The sequence below is a fragment of the Abramis brama genome (assembly GCF_963993115.1).
Source record: "Abramis brama genome assembly, chromosome: 4".
In the NCBI taxonomy this organism is placed as follows: Eukaryota; Metazoa; Chordata; class Actinopteri; order Cypriniformes; family Leuciscidae; genus Abramis; species Abramis brama.
In genome coordinates, this window is record NC_139966.1 from 57,895,424 (window position 1) to 57,921,793 (window position 26,370).

General features: G+C 37.5%; 1 protein-coding gene across 3 annotated transcripts in view; it reads right to left on the bottom strand.

The window, feature by feature from the left end:
* Nucleotides 1–9,681, bottom strand: part of pthlha (parathyroid hormone-like hormone a) — a 21,236-nt gene extending 11,555 nt beyond the window's left edge. Inside the window, exons 1-3 of one of the 3 annotated variants that reach the window (XM_084111002.1) lie at nt 9,509–9,681; nt 1,500–1,567; nt 332–455 (exon numbers count right to left, since the gene is read on the bottom strand). In XM_084111002.1, coding sequence (XP_083967128.1) covers nt 332–444 — 113 coding nt within the window. In that variant the 5' untranslated portion in view covers nt 445–455; nt 1,500–1,567; nt 9,509–9,681. Of the gene's footprint in view, nt 1–331; nt 456–1,495; nt 1,736–9,508 lie in introns of those variants that run through there. The other 2 variants (XM_084111001.1, XM_084111003.1) reach the window with 2 other exon arrangements.
* Between the last annotated feature and the right edge of the window lie 16,689 nt (nt 9,682–26,370).

Genomic DNA, 26,370 nt, shown 5'->3' on the forward strand with positions numbered 1-26,370 from the left:
CATAAGTCCGATAAGTAGATAAAGACACTAGTTCTCTCATAATTGATGAACTTCACAATATTGAACAGAACTGAATCAACATTGAACTGAGTTGAGTTGAATGACACTATTGTCTTCATGTAGAGCTGACGCTGAGTTTGAAACTATTGCTGTGAAACAACCAGTATTGCACTGCAGAAATAAAGCAGACTTGACTTCTCTTCAACAAGACGCGTCCATTGCACAGATGAAACTTAGCGGTGTGTTCTGATCTCTAACTCTAAGATCAACAGTAAAACACATTTAGGTGTTTCCGTCCAGGAATAACTCTGTGATGTGCAGTGTCACTTACATTCGGCTGCTGAGGGCATCGACGGGCCGGCCGTGGTGCGGGACAGGAGAACACAGTAAGAACAGAGCAAAGACCCAATGCTGGAGAACCCTTCTAGTACACACCATCCTCATCCTCAGCGGACCTGAGCAAACACACACACACCACACTCGTCAACGATCACGGTTCAGCTTTACCACGAGGATTCGTGTTCTGTTCACTACACCTCTCCAAAAGTGGCATTTAGCATCTCGTTCTTGTGAATATGTTCAATCATACAGCATAAGCAGTTTAGTCTTATGCATTAGAAATAATAATAGTTCCCCGAAGAACCTTTCAGTGAAGCTTTTTTTTTCTTCTTAGTGTGAAGAACATTTAATAATCTATGGAGCCTTTTTGCACTATAAAGCACCTTTTGTGCAATGAAAAAGTTCCATGCACTGCAAAAAAAAAAAGAAAAAGAAAAAAAAGAAAAGATTCTTACTCAGCATTTTTTGCCTTGTTTTAAGGTACAAATATCTAAATATTCTTAAAATCAAGACACATTTACTTCAGAAGCATGTTATATTTAGTAAGCGAGTTTATGCATGAAACAAGTAAAATACCTGTGGGGCTCGAAAAATGATCGTTTTCCATTTTGATTAAGGTTATTTTTTGACCCTCACTGGGAGATTTCTTTTTTTTATAGTTTTAAGCATAAACTTACTCAGCATTTTTTGCCTTGTTTTCCAGTACGAATATCTAAACATTCTTAAAATCAAAAAAAAAAAAAAACTTCAGAAGCAACATTTTATCAAGTTTATGCATGAAAATGATCTTGTTTTCCACTTGAATTAAGGTTATTTTTTTACCTCCACTGGGAGATCTTTATTTTTTTTTATCGTTTTAAGCACAAACGTACTTAATTTTGATCAATTTTCCAGAAATCAAGACAAGTCATTTTGCTTCTCAAGTTAACATTTCTTGATTTAAGAATGTTGAGATATTAGTTGAAGCACTTGTGATGTTCTTCATGGGAACATTGATGAACCTTTATTTATAAGAGTGCTTTTCTCTTCACACACTGAAGACGAGTTCAGAGAGACACGGTGGCTTTAACTTAAACCAGTTCAACATGTTGGAATTCCAGTAAGTCCACAACAAAACCCCAAAAGCCCCATGATGAGCAACAGGAGAGAAACGTACTCACAATGATGTCTGTGTCTCGGTCTCTTCTGTCCTGTGAGACAGAGCGCGAGTCTCCTCAAAGTTTCCAGGCTGCGATCAAACACAAACAAACAAATCAATGAGTCCAGGTGAACGAGTCCTTCAGCATTACGTCCTTTGGTTTCTCTGAGATGATCTCGCCACGAGAATCCAGAGGAGATTGGTGTGTGTGTGTGTTCCAGGTGGTCTGTCCGGCACTGACTGACTCACTTCTGTTATAGAGGAGTCAGATCAACCCACCAATACTGTGATGGGAAACTTTCTAAACTGTCTCAGAGAGAGAGAGAGAGAGAGAGAGAGAGAATGGGAGGTGACGACTGGGAGTCCTAACAAAGACTCAGGAATCAACTCCTCTCTGTTTACATGAGAGACAGATGTGGCTAAAAGAGCGGCAGAACTCTTTCAGGAGTTTTTTTCTTCTTCTTATATACACTCAGAAACGCCACAGAGGAAACATTTGGGTTCCCCGGAGAACCTTCCAATGAGCAGTTTTAAAAAGAAACTTTTTGAGGAGTGTGAAGAACATTTTACAGTCCCCCTGAGGTGAAAATCAAGCTTTTAATGTTGTTTATGTGTCTATGTGGTGTTTTTAATATGCTTTAAGACAAAACATGTGCAAATTCATAAGTCAACACCATTGCTGAGTATTTTCTCCTTTAAACTGCTGTGAACCAAAGTCCCTCTGTCGTCAATCATTTTATCATCTTTGATCACCAAAATGACATATTTAACGTTTTTTTCTTTGAAAAAACATTATTCATGCCTTAAAATATCTTGAATGTAACTCGACACCCTTGCCTCATTTAGTATGTGTGGTTCTATGAATATGCAAATGAGCCCCGCCTCCACTCACTCACTCAGCTCAGAGATCCACTGGTTGACGATCACACGTTGATCTGATTGGTTACAAGGTAGTTTGTGACGTCAGAAACACCAGCGATTTCAAAGCGTGTTTTTGAGACTGTCTTTGGTTCAGAAAATACTTTGGAGAAAATACTCAGCAATGGTGTCGACTTTATCATTATAGTTATCATCCTTGGTGTGAACGGGCCTTAAGATGCAGTCTGAGTAAAATCATTGAGCAAAAATGAAGAATTTCAGACATTTAGTTATTGCATTGAATTGCATTATTAAAAAATTATAAAATAAAATGAATGCAATGCTTGCACAGCTCTATTTCATAATGATAATAAAAGCAGTCAACTTTCTTTAACCTTCACATTAGCTACTGTTATAACCGGTCAGAAAACAACTTTTAAAACTGGCACACGTCTCCTGAAGAGCAATGTCTTCAAACTGCTGGACTCCTTTGTGCTTTTACCTGTGAAAGGTAAGTCAGCTGACATTTGGGGTTAGTAGGTAGTCATCTGTGCGCTAAAGCTCCTCAGGTGATGTAGTTTGTCAGCTTGTGCAGGTGTGTGTGTGTGTGTGTGTGACTGAAGGCTATTGTTGGCCTTTCGGTGCCAGATTTCAGACACGCGTAAGCAAAGACCTTTTCCGCACTGCCTGATCTTTAGCTTTGGCCAGCCCTGAGCGCTTGTCACTCAGCAGGTTTCTGGAGCAGTACGGGGTTTTTTTGCATCGAACTTTCTATTTTTTATTATATTTATATGTGTGACGGTGGATATTTCGGCCCCTGGCAGCCCAGATCATCAGAAACACAAGAACGTCTCGACTGAATTTTCCAATCTGGTTACCATTAGTTAGTAGGGTCTAAACTAATTATGAAGCAGCAATAATCTAGGATCACTTAGTTCTGCTGCTAGACAAACATTTCCGATCTGTTTAATAAAATAAAGTGTAAAGATTATTGACTTCCTCTAACGGTTTTTAAATTAGCGCCAGATCTTTACTTTCATATTGTGACGTACATCTGAGTGTAGCGGGGGGAAAAGCTGGGTGGGACACGGTTCTATGCGCCGGTTGTTGATTGGATGTTGAGATGTGGGCGTGGCACTCGAGTGTATGCAGATGAGCGTGAGCTGGAAGGGGCGGAGTTTAAGCGGACTAAATGATTGGAGGATCCTGTATACGTCACCAAAGAGAAGACATTTTGATTAAAAGGTTAAAAAAAAATCATATTCACACACAAAAAAAAACTGCATTATGCATATAGAAAATACTCTCAAATTTAACTTGCATAACTTGGCATATCAAGATGCATAATGTCAGGTTTGACATCAATAGTTTTCATTATTCTTCAAATTGCGAACTGAAAATACGCCCAATGGCGAACGTCAATTTCGCAATCAATCCCATATATCGCAAATAAAATTTTACGCTCGCATGAGGTGGTTTTTCAAGTAATTCGAAAAAGGAATATATCACAGTATAAGGGTCTTTCCTTGTCAATAATGTTTGGAAAATACACCTACGTCTTCTTCGATTAAAAATAATGGCTAATGTGGAAGCAGGAATATACATAAACATCCGTTGCCATGATTTTTTGAATGACTTATCGCGAGAGGAAAAAATTAGTCGCATTACATCAGTTAATGGAAACACCATAATTTCGCAATTGTTTATCGACATTCAGAAATTATCGCAAAAGTTTAGTGCAAATCTGTAATGGAAACACGGCTAATGCCACCAAATGCCATTGTTCTCACACTTCCACCATAAGAGCGAATGAGATTTCAAAGGGAGAGTATATAGTGACTTTGCTATCGTACGACTTCAGAAAACTTATAATAGAGAATATAGCGCACAAATCTTGTGTACTACTATTATAATCGTTTTTTGGGGGGGGGGGGGGGGGGGGGGGGGGGGTCATTCTGATGTTCTGATGGCCATTTTCCCACCATAGAAGAAGAATCGGTAACACTTTATTTTAGTGTCATTGTTACACGTTACATGTAGTTACTATAGTAATAACTATAAATTATGCATAATTACATGCAACTAACCCTCAACCAAACACCAATCCTATAACCCTATAGTAAGTACATGTAATTACTTAATATTATTCATTACCAAAATGTATAATTACCCTGTAACAGAGACACCTTAAAATAAAGGGTTACACTTTATTATAAGGTGTCATTGTTACAGTGTGATTATATATTTAAGTACTGAGTAATATTAATTAACAACATGGGGTTAGGGTTTGGTTGAGGGTTAGTTGCATGTAATTAAGCATAATTTACTGTTATTACTATGGTAACTACATGTAACAAGGACAATGTAAAAAAGTGTTACCAAATGAAGTGTAACCGAAAAATCATATGGGTTTGCAATTTAAGGGTGAGTAATTGATTAACCAATTACTTTATTGGTTAAAAGAGATGTATATGTATTAAAATAACTCTAAATTAATTGTGGCACTATTTTGGTCTGTGGACACTGGCAGTTTTTAAGTGTTAATTCAAAGGTCCACTGGTTTGTAACATGCGCAACTTCCTCTTTCCCAGAAGCGTGACTCATTACGCCTTCTCGTTCAACAAGATTAATTGATTTTCACAGCTGTCTTTTACATTAGTGTTCGTCCCACGCACAGACGTGTGCAGAGAATTCGAAGAATTCCTCCCAGCTGATGCGTTTGGCCTTTCCTCACCCCGTCTCCCTCTTTTCTGGATCCGATCCAATTCTTCAGGACCTTACTAATTAAATCAGACACAACTCTCCCATCCTCACTTTCATCCCTCACCGATGAATCAGAAATAAGTGTTTATTTAAAATTAAATATTGTAACAAATCGAGTGCTGCAGTGATGACGGAATTTCGTAAACTTAAAAAAATAATAATATCATAATGATATAAATATATTATAATAATAAGTTCACAAATAAGCACAAAGAATCAACACATTGAATTAAATGTGAAATTTCGAAGTGGTTCCCTCGACAAAAACTGGGAAGAAATGGGATTTTCCCATTTGGATTTTTGGATTATTGCTGAATTATCAAAATTTCTCTGTGACTAACAGCAGTTTATGATTCTTACACGTTTTGTTCATCTTCACAAACACACATTAAGGCCTGAATACAATCGGCTGAAGTAAAAAGCTAAACAGGCATACATACAATTTTTGACAATGTCATTTTGATTTTCTCTTGAAGATCTGTGGAATAATTTACAGGCCGATCTGTTTACAAAAGAACAAAATGAGTGTGTTTTAGTGAGCATCATCTTTGCCTGGATGTGTCCGATTCTCGGCTCACTTGTGTTTTAAGTCAACATGAAATCAAAACAGACTCTATTTACTTCCTTAATGCATGCTCCTGGTCTTATTGAGAATGATTCATCAGTCTACATTATATAAGCAAATGTTTGCTTTCATAATCATTCTCAATTTTTAATACTTCAGATTACAACAATAAATTCTTGCTGGCTTTAAACCACTAACTGTTGTGTAGGTATTTCTTAAGTTTTGATTTGCTTCAGATGTTTCTGCATACAAATGTGTTTGTGTTTACTAACGCTGGCAAACGCAACAGATTTTGACAGAACTTCTCACGTCATTTAGCTCGAGGCGCTCTGGTTTTCTCTTTGAAGGAACAACAGACAGATCCTATTCACAAAACACCTCAATTACTGTCTGTTGTGGTGTGTGTCTGTCTCTCCTGTGCCGGATTCACACACATTCTTAAATCAAGATACATTTACTTGAGAAGCAAACTGCCCTAATGACTAATGCCCTAGTATCAAAATGCATTGAGTTTATCCTTAAAACAAGAACAAATATCCGACTACAAACACGTCACAATATTCCTCATTTAAATAATTTATACGCAGAATAAAGGGGCGGGGCCTGGTTGAGTTAGTTAGTAGTGTGTTGAACTGGCGGTTATGGAAAGGGGCGGGACATTTCACAAGCACACTCGAAGCGCTCGACCAATCACAACACACTGCTCCAGCCAACCAATCAGAGCACAGTGTGCTTTCATAAGGAGGGGCTTCATAGAGACAGGAACTAAACAGAGCGTTACTGACAGACTGGGAAGAGAGGAGCCGCAACAATGGAGAATATGAGGAAAATAATCAACATTCAAGCAGGAAAACCTGTTCTAGTAGAGCCTAGACTTTCCAAAAGCCTCTTTAATTTAATAATATAGATACTTGTAATGGAAAACAAGACAAAAACATGATTGTTTTGCAGTGTGTGTAAATAGCACACACTCTTCCCCGTCCCGACGGTTAAAAGAGGAGCACTGATGATAAAGAGTGATGTATATGTTTTACAGGCTCCTTCAGTTTACATGCTGATGTAGTTAAAGTTCCACTTCAGTCACACAGGTCCTGTCTACCTGTTTCAGCTCCTGTGGTCCACCGACACACACACACACACACACACACACACTTATATAAGAGTTTCGTGTTGAGTTGGAAAAAAAGACCTCATTCGGGGGCACTCTGTAGAGTATACTTTACCTGCATATAAACAGGTGAAAAAAGTCTTTCCTGGCAGAAGGCGTGAAGTGGGACAGCGCCAGGAAAGCTGTTTTAGATTCATCCAAAATTACTGGCTTTTGGCAGAGAGCAGCATACATACACAAAACAAATGTTCGCTTTTAATCTTACTGCTTTTTTCCTCCGTCTCTCTCTCTCTCACGTCGTCTAATCTCTCTCTCTCTCCATCTGAGGACGTTTTATTTAGACGACTATATCAGATTCAATATCGCAACACTAATATGAGACTTAATTAAACGTGTTACAGAATCCGTTTACAGATGTTTAAGCCAAAATAGACCCCGTTTAGTATGATAATGCATGTTTTTGGTCTTATTGGTCACATTATACTGCATGTTTTATTGCTGAGGTTCAGACAGATCAATCAAACCAAGGGTTAAAGGCTCATGTGTTGGTGCATGAAGGGTTAAACCAGAAAACATCCCTGCATTGTTCCTCGTCCCAGAGGATAATCACATTCATTGGCTGCTTTTGGTCTTTTCTGTGGATTTCTCTCAGTTCTCTCCAGAAGTCATAAAGTATTATATCACACCATTTACTTTACGATTCAGACTCGCGCAGAACAGAACGTCAAACCGAAAACCCCTTTTTTGTCACATTAATGGATCTTTTTTCCCCCCATCTAATTATAAGCAGAGTTTCTTGGGATTATAGTGAATTAATACTCATATGAGCTGGATATACGTTGCTCTAATACTTTAATGAAGACACTTGATCTGAATATGAACGTTGACCAACAGAACAGTCCGGATGATAGTAGCGAGTCTGAAGCGTAAATGAAGCTAAATCTGCTTTAAATATCATATATCTAATCAGCAACCCATGATGAAACATCAAGACTCCAAAAATATATGTGTGTGTGTGTGTGTGTTAATGTCACAGCTACATTTAAAATGTATTATAATAGGCTTATGTGAAGACTGTTTTAAGTTTACTGAAATTAAAAGTTGTTATATTTTTTAAAGCCTATTGAATGTTTATATATATATAATTTAGAGTTCTAGATGTCTTGATGTATATATATATAAATATATATAGTATATAGAAACATAAATAAATAGAAATATAGATATTGTATTGCTCACTCAGAGTTTGCTCTTTCATGGTTCAGGAGACTTAATGGAGTTTTGAGTTATATAGATATTTTGATATAACTATATATAGAAATAGTTTGATATAGTTGAAGAGCATAGATTTGACTTTCGATGGCAAATCATTGTAAACCCGAGTAAAGTGAGATCTCTTGTGGAAACACATCTGAGTGAATAAGACGTATGCAAATCTGTATCTTTAATCTCATAATAAACATCTGAAATATTAAAGCGTTCCCAAATATAAAAGGTGAAGAGCAAAACCTATGACTTCATCTTCAGCTGAACCTCTTCATCAAGATCCAATCTGATCTGATCTCTCAGATAGTGAGGATCAATGTAGCGCTGATTTACTGTCATCTCTATCGCAACCCAACTCAAACACACAACAACATGTCCTCTGAGCCACACACACACACACACACACACACGCACACCAGAGCTGAACTTCATTAGGATTCACACGTGCTTCATCAGAAGAGCCTGTTGAGATACTCATAAAAGAGAGATTCCACAAACTGAGACTTTTGCTTGAGTTTCTCCTGAAAAAATAAACCCTCAACTCCAGATTTGCAGAAGAAATCTCGACTTCATCTCAATCTGAGCTCAGATTTGCAGAAGAAATCTCGACTGCATCTCAATCTGAGCTCAGATTTGCCAGGGAAAGTCAGGGATCTCAATCTGATCTCCAACACTTCTCATTAAACTCTGCAACCCAATGAGGGAATGATCCACATCGTAAAGATGACATATAAAGTAGTATGATATTTTGTAGTATTTTTGAATAAACCAAATAAAAAAACCTTGGTTACACTTTATTTTAAGGTGTCATTGTTACAGTGTAATTATATATTTAAGTACTGAGTAATATTAATCAACTACATGTACTTACTATAGGATTAGGGTTTGGTTGAGGGTTAGTTGCATGTAATTATGCATAATTTACTGTTATTACTACGGTAAGTACATGTAACATATGTAACAAGGACACTGTGAAATAAAGTGTTACCAAACCCTTTCACATTAATGCATTTTTTTAAGTAAAAAAGAGAGAGTTTGAAGCGTGAAGCAAAATCAGTCAGAAATCTCAAAATTAACTAACTCATTTCTCATTAAACTCTATTTAGAGTTCGAATGATCCACATTTTAAACATCTATACTCTCTACTGTTGACTCATTTGTGTGTTTTTATTTCTCCTAACAAACTAAATCAATGAAGACAAAGATGATACTTCAATAAAACCATATTGCAGTGCAAATGCATGTTATTGCTACATGTTACTAAAATGACTTGTTAGTGAATCTACTAGTAATAGTTCTGAATAAACTAAATAAAACTAAGAACATCATTAAGTTTCATGAGACATGAATGAGAAACATTTTAATAATAAGACCTTTACACTAATATAATCTCTTAAACCTGTGACTACCAACTAAAAGAAAACACAAACAGTGATATTTCACTGCTTTAAAAGATATGAGAAATACTCACTGTAGTGATTCAGACGGCCGTCCACAAAGTTGCCTTAACAATCCATACGGATATTTCTTCAGCTGGTCAAAAGTCTTGCATTTACTGTCCTGAAATCAGTCGGGTTTGTCCTGATTTCTGGTTTGTCCTCGAGTCTGAAGATGTCTTGACTCTTGAGCTCCTCTGCTACTTGTGAAGGAGTTGAACGTTCAAAATATATATATATGAGGTTCAGGGCTGCTTCTGACATCACTGAGTAGTCAACACTACCGCCTCACACACACACACACACACACACACACACACACACACACACACACACACACACACACACACGACATGCTGCATATGAAATTAGACGATGCCTCAAAACACACACACACAGACATAAGTGTGGGTTGTGGGGTTTTATATCTAACTGTATGCCAAAGTAACTCGCCTGTCTTTTTTTGAAACAGAAAATCACATGTTATTCATTTTTCACAGTATTTTTCGTGTGATTCACACCAGTAAAAAAAAAAAAAAAAAAAAAATCACACATACTTTCCCAGAAAACTTGCCCCGTCGCGTCACACACGCTGATACCCAACACTGCAAATGACTGTTATTTCACAAGCTTAAATGCTACATAAACTTCTCTCAGGCACATTAATATTATCATGTAAAAGCCAAATATGAAAGCAGCCGAGGAGACGCAGCTCTGTTGTGGCGTTAAACCGTGATAATTAACTCAGGCCTTCGTGTGGAGGAATGTGGCGAGTGTGTGAACGCGCTCCAAACTCAGCGCAGCGGTCAATGTGTGTGTTTAACGTCACAGCTAATCTGAGTCTGCAGAGAAAGAGAGGGAGAGAGAGAGAGAGAGGAGAGAGAGAGAGAGAGAGAGAGAGAGAGAGAGAGAGGGAGAGGGAGAGAGGAGAGAGAGAGAGAGGGAGAGAGAGAGAGAGAGGACTTTACACATTCACAATAATAATAATAATTTATTTATTTTTTAAAAGTAATTATTCGAAACCAACTGACCCTCAAAAATCACACAACATACCTTTAAAACACCAAATATTACAAAAAAACATTTCATTTTTCACAAGTTTGTAATTCGCAAATTCAATTTTGATTCTTCCACCCACTAGTTTTCTAAACATTATTTCCACCTCAGTAGTCCCAAGTTTTCCAGATTGCTAATATTGCTGTTCCCAACAAATAGTTTAATAAGCATGCCATCCTTCTCATAGAATACCTATACTTAACACACCCAATAAATATTTTATCAGAAAATGCCTTATCAAAATCTTTAAGAAAATTAAAAAGACCTTGTAATCTTCCACATTTAAAAAATAAATGCTCTAAGTCTTTTTGACAAAATCTATATTAGCGAGAGAGAGAGAGTGAGTGAGTGTGTGTGTGTGTGTGAGAGAGAGAGAGAGAGAGAGAGTGTGTGTGTGTGTGTGAGAGAGAGAGAGAGAGAGTGAGTGTGTGTGTGAGAGAGAGAGAGTGTGTGTGTGTGTGTGTGAGAGAGAGTGAGTGTGTGTGTGTGTGTGTGAGAGAGAGAGAGAGAGAGAGAGAGAGAGAGAGAGAGAGAGAGAGAGAGAGAGAGAGTGAGTGTGTGTGTGTGTGTGTGAGAGAGAGAGAGGTCGTCTGAGCTGAGGTTGAGCTATGTTTAGTTGCGGGCGCTGCTGGTGGTTTGGGCTTTGCTGTGGCCCGTGGCGTGTGTGTATCAGTGTATCGTGTGTATCATGACCTGCTTGCGTTCCCTCTCTGTGCTCCAGCCGCTGACTGGGAACGGCACCACAAAACACCAAACACACACCAGACGATTACAGTATTAGAGTCTGACACAGTCCTGACTGCGACGAGGATTATCTGTGCTTTTACTCGTGTGCGTTTCTCCTCAGGAGTTCATGAGTGATGCGGTGATTTGTGGTGTTGATACCAAGTGTTTGTTTACTTGTGGTCATTCTAGTTGCCAGGATTATGTTTTACATAAAGTCTGGTTCACATTGCAGTTTGTCCTGAAGCATGTACTTGGAAAGAGTCTGTTTTGTTTTTAGAGGCGCAGATCTGGTCTGATAAGGTCAAAAATAATGGTAACACTTTACAATAAGGTACAATCTGTTAAAGTCGCCCTGAGGTGAAAATCAAGCTTTTAATGTTGTTTGTGTGTCTATGTGGTGTTTTTAATATACTTTAAGACAAACCATGTGTAAATTCATAAGTCGACTCCATTGCTGAGTATTTTCTCCTTAAAACTGCAGTGAACCAAAGACAGTCTTAAAAACACGCTTTGAAATCGCTGGTGTTTCTGACGTCACAAACTACCTTGTAACCAATCAGATCAACGTGTGATCGTCAACCAGTGGATCTCTGAGCTGAGTGAGTGAGTGGAGGCGGGGCTCATCTGCATATCCATAGAGCCGTGCATACTAAATGAGGCAAGGGTGTCAAATTACATTCAAGATATTTTAAGACATGAAGAATGTTTTTTTCAAGGAAATAAATTAAATGTCATTTTGATCAAAGATGAGTTTTAAGGGATAAGATTATTGACTACATGGGGGACTTTAACATTAGTTAATAAATAATGTAACACATGTAATGCATTAAGGACCCTATTGTAAAGTGTTCCAACTAATCATAACATTAGGTTCACAAAGTTGAATCCCAGTAAACATGGAAAGTTCCCATTGTTTTTAAACCAATTCCTAATGTTGAATGTGCTTTTAAGGTTCTATTGTTTGTAATGACCAACTAACATTCTCAGAACATCACAGGGAAGTTTAATACAGAACATTATCTAATGGTTATTTTATGCTTTATTTTTATAATCATCAATTAACTATACAAGAACGTTGCAGGGTTAGGGTTAACCGAATGAGAACTGGTTAATCCCACCCAACATTGAACGCTCTCCTAACGTTAGCGCATGATTCCCATTTGTTTTTTGGGAACCAATTCCCAGTGTTTTAGGCTCTTCTGAAACCTACCTTGATTAATTTAACATTCAGCACTTGCCTCATGACTACGAGAACGTTTCTCCTCAGAGGTTTCTTTGTAGGGTCCTATATGAGAGAAAAGACAAATGCAGATTTACAATTGTGTTCAAAGAAAATGTAATGTTTTCCATGATAAAACACTTGTGTATCCCATCTTAAGATGCTTTGGGAAACAAGTTTAGAAACAATTCTATTTATTATCTAAATGCTTGTTACAGATCTTATTGTTAACAGTTTATCCGTGCATGCATTTCATTAATAAAAAATGTTTTGACCTGATGTATGTGACATATGCTGGATCCTCCAATCATTCAGTGTGTTTAAACTCCGCCCCTGCAAGCTCACGCTCATCTGCATACACTCGAGTGCCACGCCCACATCTCAACATCCAATCAAACACAGAACTAAGGTTGATGTCATAATATGAAGGAAAATATCTGTTGCTCTTTTCATTCATTGGACTTTAAAGGGGTCGTTGATTATGATTTCACTTTTCTAACTTTAGTTAGTGTGTAATGTTGCTGTTTGATTATAAACAACATCTGCAAAGTCATGACGCACAAAGTACAAAGCAAAGGGACATATCTGCTTTTAAAGAAATCGCTTTTTAAGGACTACAACAAACGGCTGGTAGGGACTACACAACATTCCTCCTGGGTTAGTGACATCACTAACCTTAACATTTACATAACCCCGCCCCCGGTAATACGATTTATAGATTATCATAACAGAATATGCTAATCAATGACTAGAAGATAGTTAACTCCACATCAGCTACATAAATTTAAACGAACAAAAACGTTTTTGAAATTTTCAGGACACAAGCTGTTGTAGCTCCGCCCCCTGTGCCGGGAGCAGCAGCTCATTTGCATTTAAAGGGACTGACACAAAAACAGTGCATTTTTGCTCACCCTTAAAAAGTGACAACTTTAACATGCTATATAAAAATATACGGTTATGCAAAAGTACAACTTAAAAGTTGCAATTAATAATTCAAGTAAAATTTTTAGATCCTCAGTCACACACTGCTATTGATTTAGAAACTTTGAATATTTTGCTTTTTTGGGTGGGTTTGACAGTGAACTGTGATTAATTATTGGGTGAACTATTCTTTGAACAGAAACTATGACATATTTAAGACTCTTAAGTTATAGTAGAGAGTACCTTTGGTCACTGGCCTTGCCCTTCAGACAGATCACATGAATCAGGAGGTTTGGTGATGTGTGGTCCGTCTCGAGTGCCAGCGTCTCTCAAACGCTTGATCTGAAACTCGGACTTTCTTCTTCCCATGTTCTCTACACTTTTACCTGCTTCTTCCTCAGGATGTGACCTGAAATAAATCCACCTGGCAGTGCCGGTGGGATTTAGCAGCCAACACACTCGTATAGCGCTCCTCAACGATCTACTTTCTTTCCAGACGAAACACACAAGAGCAATTTTTGACCCGGAGGTCAGTTGAATTCCTGAGTTTTTCCTCTTTAAGGGTAAATGACTGTGGTTTCTGTGGAAAGCAGGTATTTTATACTCATACCAGGCATCCCACTTTAAACACATCCGTCTTTTTGAAAGCATGAAAAGGAAGATGGATGTTATGAGGTCAGTTTAAGGCCTAGCATCACATGTTCCTCTGCTCCCGAGTCCAACAGAAACGATGGCTACTTTAATAATCACACACTCGCAGGGAAAGCGAATGAGTTCGTTTTCCTGTTGGCTTGCATTAAATAGTCAAGCAGGCGCTTTCTCAGACTGGCAAAGACACAAAATGCAGTACAAAAGCTAAAAATTCTAGACGTTCAAGGTACAAACAACATTGGACCCCATTGACTTTCATTGTATAGACAGAAAAATGTTAGCCAAGTATGGAAACATTTGGAACGATGACCTGAATTTTCATTTATGGGTGAACTGTTCCTTTAACTCCACATCATCACTTCCCGTTGTTCCCCAAAACACATTATGCCCAAATAACTGAAAGATAATTTTAAGCAATTTGTCTGCTACAAACTATAATTACATATAACTGTATATAACTGGATCATGTCCGACTACATAACCGGATAACACATGCTAAGTTGCACTCAACTGGAAAAATTCATTAGCAAGATTTGATATTGCTCATCAAAGAGAGAAGATGCAATATGTTGCGCATTTAAAAGAGTCTTTGCTTTATTACAGCATTGAGACGAATTCTACAGTTAAAATGCTTCCACATGTGTGTGTTCACAGTTTGTTGTGGAGACGGAGCTGAAATAGACAGATATGGAACGCATTTTAGCGAACTACAATAAGATTTTTTTTTTTTTTAAGAAGCCTCTTTGAAGGGCTGTAATTAAGACCAGTCTATGCTAATTGAATTAGCACAAGATGCTCCTGATTACTTCTCGCCCACTACAAAGAGGAAGTTGTCACTTTATAAGTATATTAAATGGTTGTAATGGAAACGAGTAACAGTCTAGCGGAAAAGTATAGTGATATTAAAAGGCTGTATTAGATGAGTTGTATTTAATGTTGCATACGAAAAACAAGTCTATTTTCAACAAATTTCAATAAAATGTGAAACTTGTCCAAAAACAACAATGACCTGATGCATGAGTTTTGAGTTCCAACTAGGGATGCACCGATATGAAAACTTTGGCCGATACCGATAATTTGGTATATTTGAAAGCCGATAACCGATATATATTGGCTGATAAATCCAAATCCTAATTTTTAAGAGCCTGATTACAAAAACAAAAGTCTCACCATTAAAAGTCATGTACAAAGCACACAATTATAATGATGTTTTCATTATAATTTTATGTAGCCGATATGACAGATTTGCGCTGCCTGTTGCACTTAACCATATTTTCCATATTTTTTTGAAGTGATTCCAATCATATTTCAAGCAATTCAAAAACCATCATGTTGAACAGTGCACATCTGAAGTGTCTCAACTGAAGGAAATAATACATTATTTATCAGCTTTAATATATCGGCCAAATTTTCTTATCGGGCCGATAACGATAACATTGAAAATTGACATATATATCGGCCGATACCGATATGGTGGCCGATATATCATGCATCTCTAGTTAAAACTGGGATTTTTAGTGAATAAAGCCCTAGATTTTGGCCTGTTCCTCACACAAAGAGAAGGATGATACTTATTTACAGCTGCAAACGTCTTTTGTGTTCCGCATCAAACCTGGAATGGCATGAGGATGAATAATGGATGACAGAAATTAAATTTTTGGTAGAAAAAAAAACCCCTCTTGCAGCCAAACGTAGGACCAAATCTTATTTTGAAATGTCATGGTTTAAACCCACTTCCAAGAATCTCAAATCCCTACTGAATCTGCAGTCCTTCCCACTCGACCCAGATACATTTCTCTTTGAGCGCATGTCTTGTGTGTTTAGCGTGTTCATCTGACCTCCACGATGCTTCACATGGAACTGTCTTGCACACATACGCTGATGGAAGATCTGAAGTCTGTAATTAATTTGTGGTGTTCGCTCTGGCTATTATTAGCCGTGTGATGTGTCCGATTTGCTTTGTGTGGCAGCGAGTTTAGGGTGAAACTCAATCCAGGACGAAGCTTCTCATGTAGAGCCAGGAATTCAACAACACTCAACTTTCTCTCTCCATATTGCTTGTCTTTGGCATCCCTGGCTCATATGTAATACTGTATTTATTGTGCATTGTTTGCCGTGTGTCGCGTATGTCAGCATGAATTCTCCAGTGGATGTTGTTGGTGGGCTTCATCTGTGCTGGAAAACTCAGTGAATGGCATCTTCCTCCATAGGCCAACTACATCTTGGCCGTTTCTCGAGCCGAGAGAGTGGAATAATGAGGCTGGAATTACAAAACTGTGCTGCATCTTAATCACCTTCGCTCGGAGAACCAGCGTGAGAAAAACTTTGCATTTCACAAACACTGTAAATATTGCTTGGAGGCCAAAAGTGTACTCTTAAAAGTTGTATTTGCTAAGTCAAGCATCACTATTATTGCTTATTTAAAGTCCCCCTGTGGTCAATAATTGCATCCCTTAAAACTCATCTTTGATCACCAAAATTACATATAAAAGTAAATTCTTCATGTCAAAAAATATCCTTAATGTAACGCGACACACTTGCCTCATTTATTATTCGCGGTTCTATGAATATGCAAATGAGCCCCACCTCCACTCACTCACTCAGCTCAGAGATCCACTGGTTGACGATCACACGTTGATCTGATTGGTTACAAGGTAGTTTGTGACGTCAGAAACACCAGCGATTTCAAAGCTGTTTTTGAGACTGTCTTTGGTTCACTGCAGTTTTAAGGAGAAAATACTCAGCAATGAAGTCGACTTATGAATTTACACATGGTTTGTCTTAAAGCATATTAAAAACACCACATAGACACATAAACATTAAAAGCTTGATTTTCACCCCAGGGGGACTTTAAGTTGGTCAAAAAAGAAACATGCACGAATAAATCTTCACAATAAGATCAATAACATGCTTTTTTGTTTGTTTTTTTTATCTGTGAATTTCCATTTCATGCTGACTTTGCATTTATTTGGTGATGACAAACCTTATAACTCATGGGTTTGATATAGTAACATTCAAATGCCGAACGTGTTATTATTTAGGAAATGTTTTACTGACTTTAACTAACTTACAAGTGCTCAGCAAGATCCTCTTCAGACTGTTGCTCTGCCATGACAGTAGATGAACTGGCAGTCAAAATCTGCCATTTTAATTGTACTGGACACAAGGGCGTAGATTTGGTTTGAACATTGGGGGGGTTGAAGTTTGGGTCTGCATATTTTTCATGTGATCATGGTATAAATATTGGGGGGGTTGTAATGCATAGATTTAAATATTGGGGGGGTTATCTCCCCCCAACCCCCCCACAAACTACGCCCCTGACTGGACAACAAGACAGTAAAAAGTAAAACTTTTTTTTTTGTAGTAGTGTCACTCACATTATCCTTAGAAAATGTTAAAAACCCAGGAAACGACTTTAAGTGATCTGACAGAACTGCAGGATTATGAATGCATTTGCTGAAAATGTCACAGGCCTCATTCTTCACAGATTAGCTGTGAGGTTTCCAGGGCTTCGTGGGAGGAAAACAGAACAATGATGCAGTTTAGTTCCAGAATACAGTGATGAGACGCTCTCTGTGTGGCCCACTTTTCAAATGGGGCTCAACATGTTTTGCATGACGCTTCCCATAGAAAATTCACAAATGAGACCTCTTAAATATCTCACTTGTTGCCTATAAACAGCAATGAGATTAAATACAGAGAAAGTCTCCTGCTTCTCAGATGTTTCTCCTGAGAAAATGACCCCTCAACAAAGTCTTGTACGAATCAAAGTCAGATCTACAATCAAGTCAGAGATCTCAATATGAGCTTAAACACTTAAGCTGCTTTCCACAGTTCTATAGTCTTACGCCCAAAGTTTTGATGCGAACGCTTAGGCACATGCACACTAGAAAAGTTCATCCTTGTGCGCCATTTCTCTCCAGAAGTTATCATTGATAAAAATGTCTTTGTACTTTAAACTAGAGTTGTGTCCCAAATCATGCAATATACACTGAAACTATGCACCATTCCAGCTAACAAAAATATTCTATGAACGTTTTTGCTGATGTTTTTAAAAAAATGTTTTAAAGTTCCCCTGTAGTGAATAATTTTATCCCTTAAAACTCATCTTTGATCACTAAAATTACATATTTAAATGTTTTTTCCTTGAAAAAAAGTTGTTCACGCCTTAAAATATCTAACTCGACACCCTTGTCTCATTAGTTTACGCGATTCTATGAATATGCAAATGAGCCCCGCCTCCACTCACTCAGCTCAGAGATCCACTGGTTGACGATCACACGTTGATCTGATTGGTTACAAGGTAGTTTGTGACGTCAGAAACACCAGCGATTTCAAAGCGTGTTTTTGAGACTGTCTTTGGTTCACTGCAGTTTTAAGGAGAAAACATTTTATTTTGTCATTCTGCAAACAATTTGGACACTTTTGAATGTTCTTTGAGTAACATTAAAGAATGCTAGACGAACGTCCAACTAATATGTTTCAGAAAAAAACTCCATGAACGATGTGTAAATAACGTTTAGAGAACGTTATTAAAGACCAGATAACTCTGAACGAACGCTCTAATAACATTACTGGAAGAACAGTTGTTTAAAGTGCATTTTTTCTTGTTGGAATTTTCAATGGCATAAGCCCTATTCGGACGGGACTAGTTTAACATGGAGAGGTGGGGTAAAGTAATAATTACCAGAGCTTATCTGTGATTTTAGTCCCGTCCGAATGTGCATCTCAGTGATCATGACGGACAATGTCAGTAAAGATTACGGCAACTTTTACCTTCAGTAAAAAGGTCCGGAAAAATGACCTCAGGTGATGCTAATCCAGTGTGAACAGACCCGCTGTAAATATGTATGTAAATATTTAGTCATTTCCTGTTTAAAAGTAGTTTTCTGCAGTTTTTATGGAGTATGGAGTGAGTATGGAGAGCATCAGTTGCGTTCTAGACGCTGGAACGAGTCTGTGGCAAAACTCAAGTGTTTTCCTCACGCCATTCAGATCAGAAAGAAGATCGACAGCACTTGTTAGAGGCACGAAACATCTTTTAGCGTTAGGTAAGTGCCTTTTATCAAGTTGAAGTTAATTAATACATTGTTTGACCGGACATAACTGGTTTATATATATAAATATAGGTTATATGTGTTTGCGCATGTGATATCAGGAAGCATCGTAACACACACATGACGACAGGAGGGAGACGGCGATGCGCAAATCGAGTTACTCTCCCACTTCTGCTAGTTTTACTGAGATAACTCATCCAGTGCGAATTGGCCATTAATATTACAGACGTCCTGTGGTAAAATGACATTACTCCATATACCCAGGTAAAGTTAATCCCGTCCGAATAGGGCTATAGAATGCAAAAGCAGAATAATGCATAAGCATGCAACCTTAAGTATACTTTTACTGCATGATAACCTCATTTGACTCAATTTTGGGGAAAAAGTTGATACATAAGTGAAATGAAATGATATGAAAGAGCATCCTCTGAGCAATAACATTTTTCCTCGAGACATAGATGCACATCACAAACTAAACTGTTCCAACACCCGACATGCACCATGATTCTCCCACGCCGACACGGATGAGAACACAGGGGATTCCCTGAGGGCCAGACAGACTGTGCTGGATAATGCTTTAATGACAGGGAACACCACATACAGCGAGTGTGTGTGTGTGGCTGCTGTGGTTGCTGTTTCACAGCTCTAAACATTTCACAGCGTCTTTCACTGGCCAGCATTTCCACTGCAGGGTTTCGATCACTGACGCATGCGATCTTCTCTGTCTGCGATCTGCAGGAGTGAGCTGGAAATGTCACTTGTCTGAAATAGAATAAACTCTTTATCGAGTCGCATATAGAGATGAGTCACTCACGCCCCCACGTTGACTTTACGACAAAAAACTTTAAATTTGGCTCCATGGCATTTGTATTGACTTTTTTTGATGGAAGTGAGAATGGGTCACACCAAATCCACAGCGACCTTTGGCTTGTGAGTGGACCTTAAGAGCTCGATACCAAATTTATGCAAATACGCAAACATAGACGCAAAAGTTTGGCCAATGCAGTTTAGAAAATGTCACAATTTTGGAGTTGATATTTGGATTTTTAAGTACAGTTTAGTTTGAGTAAGTTTTAATGGTGCATAATTAGTTTATTATTACATTTTTTAAATTAAGCTAAAGCTAACTGTGATTTGTATATGTGCATTTCTGAAATACATAACTTAGTAACCTCTGATAACAGATCATTCTAAATTGTAATGTGGACTCTGCTTTGAAACGATGTGTATTGTGAAAAGCGCTATGCAAATAAATGTGAATTGAATTTATATTTAGTCTAGAAAAAATTGCTCACGTCAAGAACGACAACTATGAAGAAAACTACATTAGCATATGCAATTCTGTCATCTACTCGCACTTAAATATGCGAGCTTGTTCAAATCTGGCGGATTCTGATTGGCTGTCAATGTTTTTATCATTCATCAACTGAAAAAAAAAAACATTCTGAAAGTGATTTGTGTCGTTGCGTGCGATGTAGACTTTCCTATTCTCATAGAATTAGAACGATTACTAAAACTTTATAGTTATTGTTCTTTTATCGGTCCTTAAAGGGATAGTTCACCCAAAAACGAGACACACGGCACGTTATCAGAAAATGCAACGGGTAAATTGTGGTTGAGTGTTTTTTTACAGACTCTACCGATTATCGGTTCATTTGCAAAATCTCCTTTTACTTTTAGACAGGGAAAATCTTTCTTCATTGCTTGAAGTTTTCATCTTGGTTATAGATACTGATAACAGTAGTAACCTTAAGTGTAACAAACCTCCGTCCTCAAAAGCTGCAATAGGGTTTCCTTTCACATGCATGTGCCGTTAAACTTGGCATGTTGTTATACAGGTTTCCACAATAAATAGGCAACTTCATCAATAAGACACTCAAAATGTTGTGATAGCTGGCCTGGAAAAGCAGAAAGGAAAAGACTAGTGCAACTAACACATTTCGAAACACAAAGAGCATTTATGACAGTCTCCTGACAAACTTCCATTGATCATTTTATCCTGCTAAAGCATCTATGCAAGAAGAACAGAAGCTCTTCCACTAACTGGGCCTCCAAAAGTTCATCTGTCACATCTATTAGAATAAATGAGGTGAGAAATGGCCTCTAACAGCAGTTGCAGACATGCGTTTGGACATACTCGACACCTGAGACCAATTTCCACCTTATATTGGACGAGGCGTCTCTGCCAGATCGAGTCAGTCTGTTAGCGAGGAACCGCATGCTAAAGTCTATTCACATTAGAGATGCAGCTACTGAAGGCTGCAGACCTGAAAGACGTAGAAACTGGTGCATCGAAATTAATTTTTTTACTGAAACTGAAATTAAAGTTTTCATTAAACAGAAAACTAAAACTAAAGCTGATTTAACAATCAATCAAATTCATCTGAAAAGGAACAAACTGTTTCTACTCCAATTTGTTGCTAAAATATGAACATGGTGGTTGTAATAAAGACCTGATATATTCAAACATACATTAAATAGTAAAAAAAATAAAAATAGTAAAGAGATGAACGTGAGGCGGCAACAATAAAGAGTGTCAAAACATTTGTTTGGAAATTGGGAAGCTCAGACTTTATTTGATTTCAGAATCTGAAGTAACAAAGATTATATTACGATTAACGGATGGCAACAGAAATAGACACTGACTGCATCGCTAATCAAAACACAATTTGGTCATTCACTTGCTTTAAAGAGGTCTTAATGTTGTTTTCAGGCTCTACTAGAACAGGTTTTCCTGCTTGAATGTTGATTATGTTCCTCATATTCTCCATTGTTGCGGCTCCTCTCTTCCCAGTCTGTCAGTAACGCTCAGTTTAGTTCCTGTCTCTATGAAGCCCCTCCTTCTGAAAAGCACACTGTGCTCTGATTGGTTGGCTGGATCAGTGTGTTGTGATTGGTCGAGTGCTTCGAGTGTGTTTGGGAAATGTCCCGCCCCTTACCATAACCGCCAGTTTAACACACTACTAACTAACTCAACCAGGCCCCGCCCCTTTATTATGCATATGAATTATTTGAACGAGGAATATTGTGACGTGTTCGTTCCCGGAAGAAACTCAAGACTACACTGGAGGCGTTTCAGGAGTTCGGAAACACTGACACTGATATAGAGAATAACTTTGAAACCTTTTTCATGCTTCAAACAGCAACATGGAAAAAAGCAGAATACGCCATTTAATGTGAAATATAACTTGTTGTTGAAATGTAACTGTATTTAAAAGGGTGATGCGTTGTGTTGCAATTTTTCACATCTAAAGTGAAGGGCTCCATAGGAATTAATTGTTTCAATTTAAAAGCTGTACAAATCTTAGCATAAACACATCGGGGTCACGCAGCCATTAGAGTGTCAAGCGTTACTCGAACCGTAACCCACTCTCTTCTGTCTCTCTCTCTCACTCACTCTGTCTGTCTCTCTAATGCTCCAACCCTTGATTACGCTAAACCTCAGCCATCACCACAAATGCCCTGCGCTCTGCCAACACACACAGGCTCGAGTTCTGTCAGTCTGGGCTTTATATACTGTAAACTCTGGGATGCCGTGCTGATGTCATGGGCTTGCGTTTGGACCGGACTCAGACCATCGGGGGAACGACGGGCTAAAAACAGGGACGGTTACACATGTGTTCAGAATAGAGTGGGAGAGATCTGAGTGTTGTGTGGATAAATGTGGGCTGTTGTGGGTCACACTGGTTCTGAATAGCCACTAAGTGCAGATGTATCATCTGTCGTCTTTTTCCCAGACGTCTAGCATCTGTATCAGCCAGGCATATCTAGGTGAAGCCCATACACACACGTCTAGGTCATACTGCATCAGAATTAAATATAGAAACAATAGGAAAAATGTAAATAATAATTTGCAATATATATATATAAAACCCTTTACCTAAACCCTTTTTTTTTGCATTGTGACATTATGATGTTCTTAAAATACTGTAGGTGTTATGACAAATGAACAAATATAATTTTATTATTTAATATTTATAATTTTTATTGAGATATTTTATGTATTAATTTAATTATGTATGTGTAATTATGTAATGTAATTTAATTTTCTGTAATTATAATTTAATTTATATTTTTCATCACAAAATAAGCACACCCTCCATTACCAGAATGCAATATATATATATATATATATATATATATATATATATATATATATATATATATATATATAACATGAGATGATCATTAATCAAAATGAAATCATAATTAACTGCATATCAATATTTGCTGAGAAAAACTCCTTATTGATTTTAAACAATCTTGTGGCATTGAAAAGACATTTCAAATATTGGCTTTAGTAGTTAATAGACTGATTTTTTGTGCAATTAATCATTTAGCAGACTTTTTTTATCCAAAGCGACTTATAAACAATGAAAAATATTAATTGTTCTTAGTTAAATGCAAAGCTCAACATTTACTAATACATTATTAATACAGAAATGTCCATCTGTTATTATATTATTTAATGGACCTGAGCTGATATGAACAAACAACTTAGTATTATTAACTGTTTTTATTAACTAACGTTCACAAAGTGCAATAAACACTTTAACAAATGTATTGCTCTTTGTTAATCAATGAATTAACATGAGCTAATGGGACCTTATTGTAGTGTTAATTTTTTTTTTGCATTGTGACTTTAGTTTAATACAGAATAAGTATAATAAAAATATGCTAAATGATTATGAAAATACTCACAATTCAAAAAATCGTGCAAGTTCTAATGAACTGATTTATTTTCATGTGAATTCACTCTCTCTGTTTGAGGTTCGCTGCATGTGTTTGCTGGGTCTCAGTAAAAGTGACCATGCAAACCATCCCGTGTGTATGTGTGTGTAGGTGTGTTTATTTTTGTGCATGTGGTTTGTGTGTGTGGGTATTTGTTTTCTGTGTGCATGAAGAGTGTGTGTGGGTTTGTTTGGGTGTCATGTGTGTTTGCTTCAAGTCTGTGGTGATGGTTTAAAAACCAATAGATTTTGTTTAATTACACCGCAGAGGAAAAACATGTCTGACTCAATATGGCAGCTTTTTCTCTCTCTAACGATGGGCCGCACTGAGCAAAAATAAATAAATAAATAAATAAAATCTGTATTTGTTTAATGTCAGGTGTGGAATGATTTTGGATTGTTAGAACAATGTAGAAACTGGGATGCAAAAAAGTGCAACGTTTTGACTATTGACTATCGGTAATATTACTGACTATTAATAGTCTTTTAAATCCGGGCCTGAAAACAGAGTGCAAAACCAATTGTAATCTTGTCACAAACTACTTTGAGACTATTAAAAATATGACTAAAATTAAACTAAAATGACTGTATAATTGTAATGGCTTTCATTTCTGTTCAGAGTCTCTTATTTTAATGTTTTTTTCTGTTCCTGTTATGTTAGTTTTATGCTAAAATTTCACAATGCTGTTAGAGATGAAATATGTGGATAACGTCGAATAAATATCATTTTATCAGGTTAGATACTGACTATTAATCAGTTAAACCGCTTTATAGAAACCTCTCTACTTTACCGTCTCGCACATCCACCATGTTTGTAGTTTTTAAGTACTTTTTATTCATGTTTGTAGTTCTAATCGAATCCTCGTCCTCGTAGCCGTTGATAGTTTGCATGGATCTGCACTTCGGATTCTAACCGGAAAAAGTAGACCATCCGAGTATCTTTGAAATACTCATTCCAACATACTATGATTTGGGACACATTAATTCTAGTTTTGAATCCTATTGAGGACAGAGAGTATGCGAATTGGGATGCAACACTAGTTTCCTGTGTTTGTTTCCTCGGTTTCTAAGCATGATCTACAACTTAATCTTCCCTGACATGGTAATAATATAATAATTGCACAAATATAAGAGTGATAAACACTTTTGAATAGAACAAGTATCCCAGTCTGAGTTTGATTTGGTCTGTGTAGTGTTTTTTTTTTTTTTTTTGTCTTTTGCTATTTGTTGTGCTGACTTGGGAATTTCAAATCGTCTGGTGCCAAATAAAATCCACCCACTCAACAGCACAATGTCACAATAAGGCACCAGAAGGCTGGATGAAGTGTATACTGTAGTGTTTCTCTGTCTCAGAAGGGTCTCTTTAGCATTCAGACACACTCTTCAGTGATAAACAGTGAGTGTGAGGGTTCGAGACCCCACAGATATCAGCTCACACACACACAGCTGTGTTCAATTGCAGTTTGTTGGGTGGGTGGGGGGGGGCCTGATGTCTGACGAAGCGTCAGCAAGACGATCTGTTTTTCCGCGGAGACGCCCAGTGTCAACAGACTGGCTGTCTCTCCCACACACACACACACACACACCGTTCACACAACCCGGGGAATCACAGAGCAGCCACTTCACATTAATTACTGTAAGAAAAAAGGTTCAGTGGGGCTCCAATAGAAACCCTAGAGTTCTCGACTCAAATTTAAAGCCAAAAATGTTCTATATAAAGAGAAATGTCTTTTTTCAAAGTATTAATGTTGTTTCAGGCTCTACTAGAACAGGTTTTCCTGCTTGAATGTTGATTATTTTCCTCATATTCTCCATTGTTGCGGCTCCTCTCTTCCCAGTCTGTCAGTAACGCTCTGTTTACTTCCTGTCTCTATGAAGCCCCTCCTCCTGAAAAGCACACTGTGCTCTGATTGGTCGGCTGGAGCAGTGTGTTGTGATTGGTCGAGCGCTTCGAGTGTGTTTAGGAGATGTCCCGCCCCTTACCATAACCGCCAGTTTAACACACTACTAACTAACTCAACCAGGCCCCGCCCCTTTATTCTGCATATGAATTATTTAAATGAGGAATATTGTGACGTGTTCGTTCCCGGAAGAAACTCAAGACTACAATGGAGGCGTTTCAGGAGTTCGGAAACACTGACACTGATATAGAGAATAACTGGAGCTTTTTTAATGCTCAAACAGCAACGAAAGATGAAGATGTACAAAATCATAATAGGTCCTCTTTAGATGATTGCAAAATACTTGCATGATTAATGGGTTATCTTATTGATAATGTATATTTACATTTTGTTTAATTCTTCAAATTCTATCAAAATATAAGTATGTCCATCTTTATCCGCATACACAGTATACTCTCATATGGCGATATACAGTACACTACATAGCAAATCTTAATGGCTTGATAGTTTATATCATCACAAAATGTAACTATTATCGCCCAGATCTTCACATAAAATTGGATATATAAGTAAGTGTTTACAATATAGCAAATCTCAGCGGCTTGATTGCTAATATTGCCAAGAAAATGTCAACTA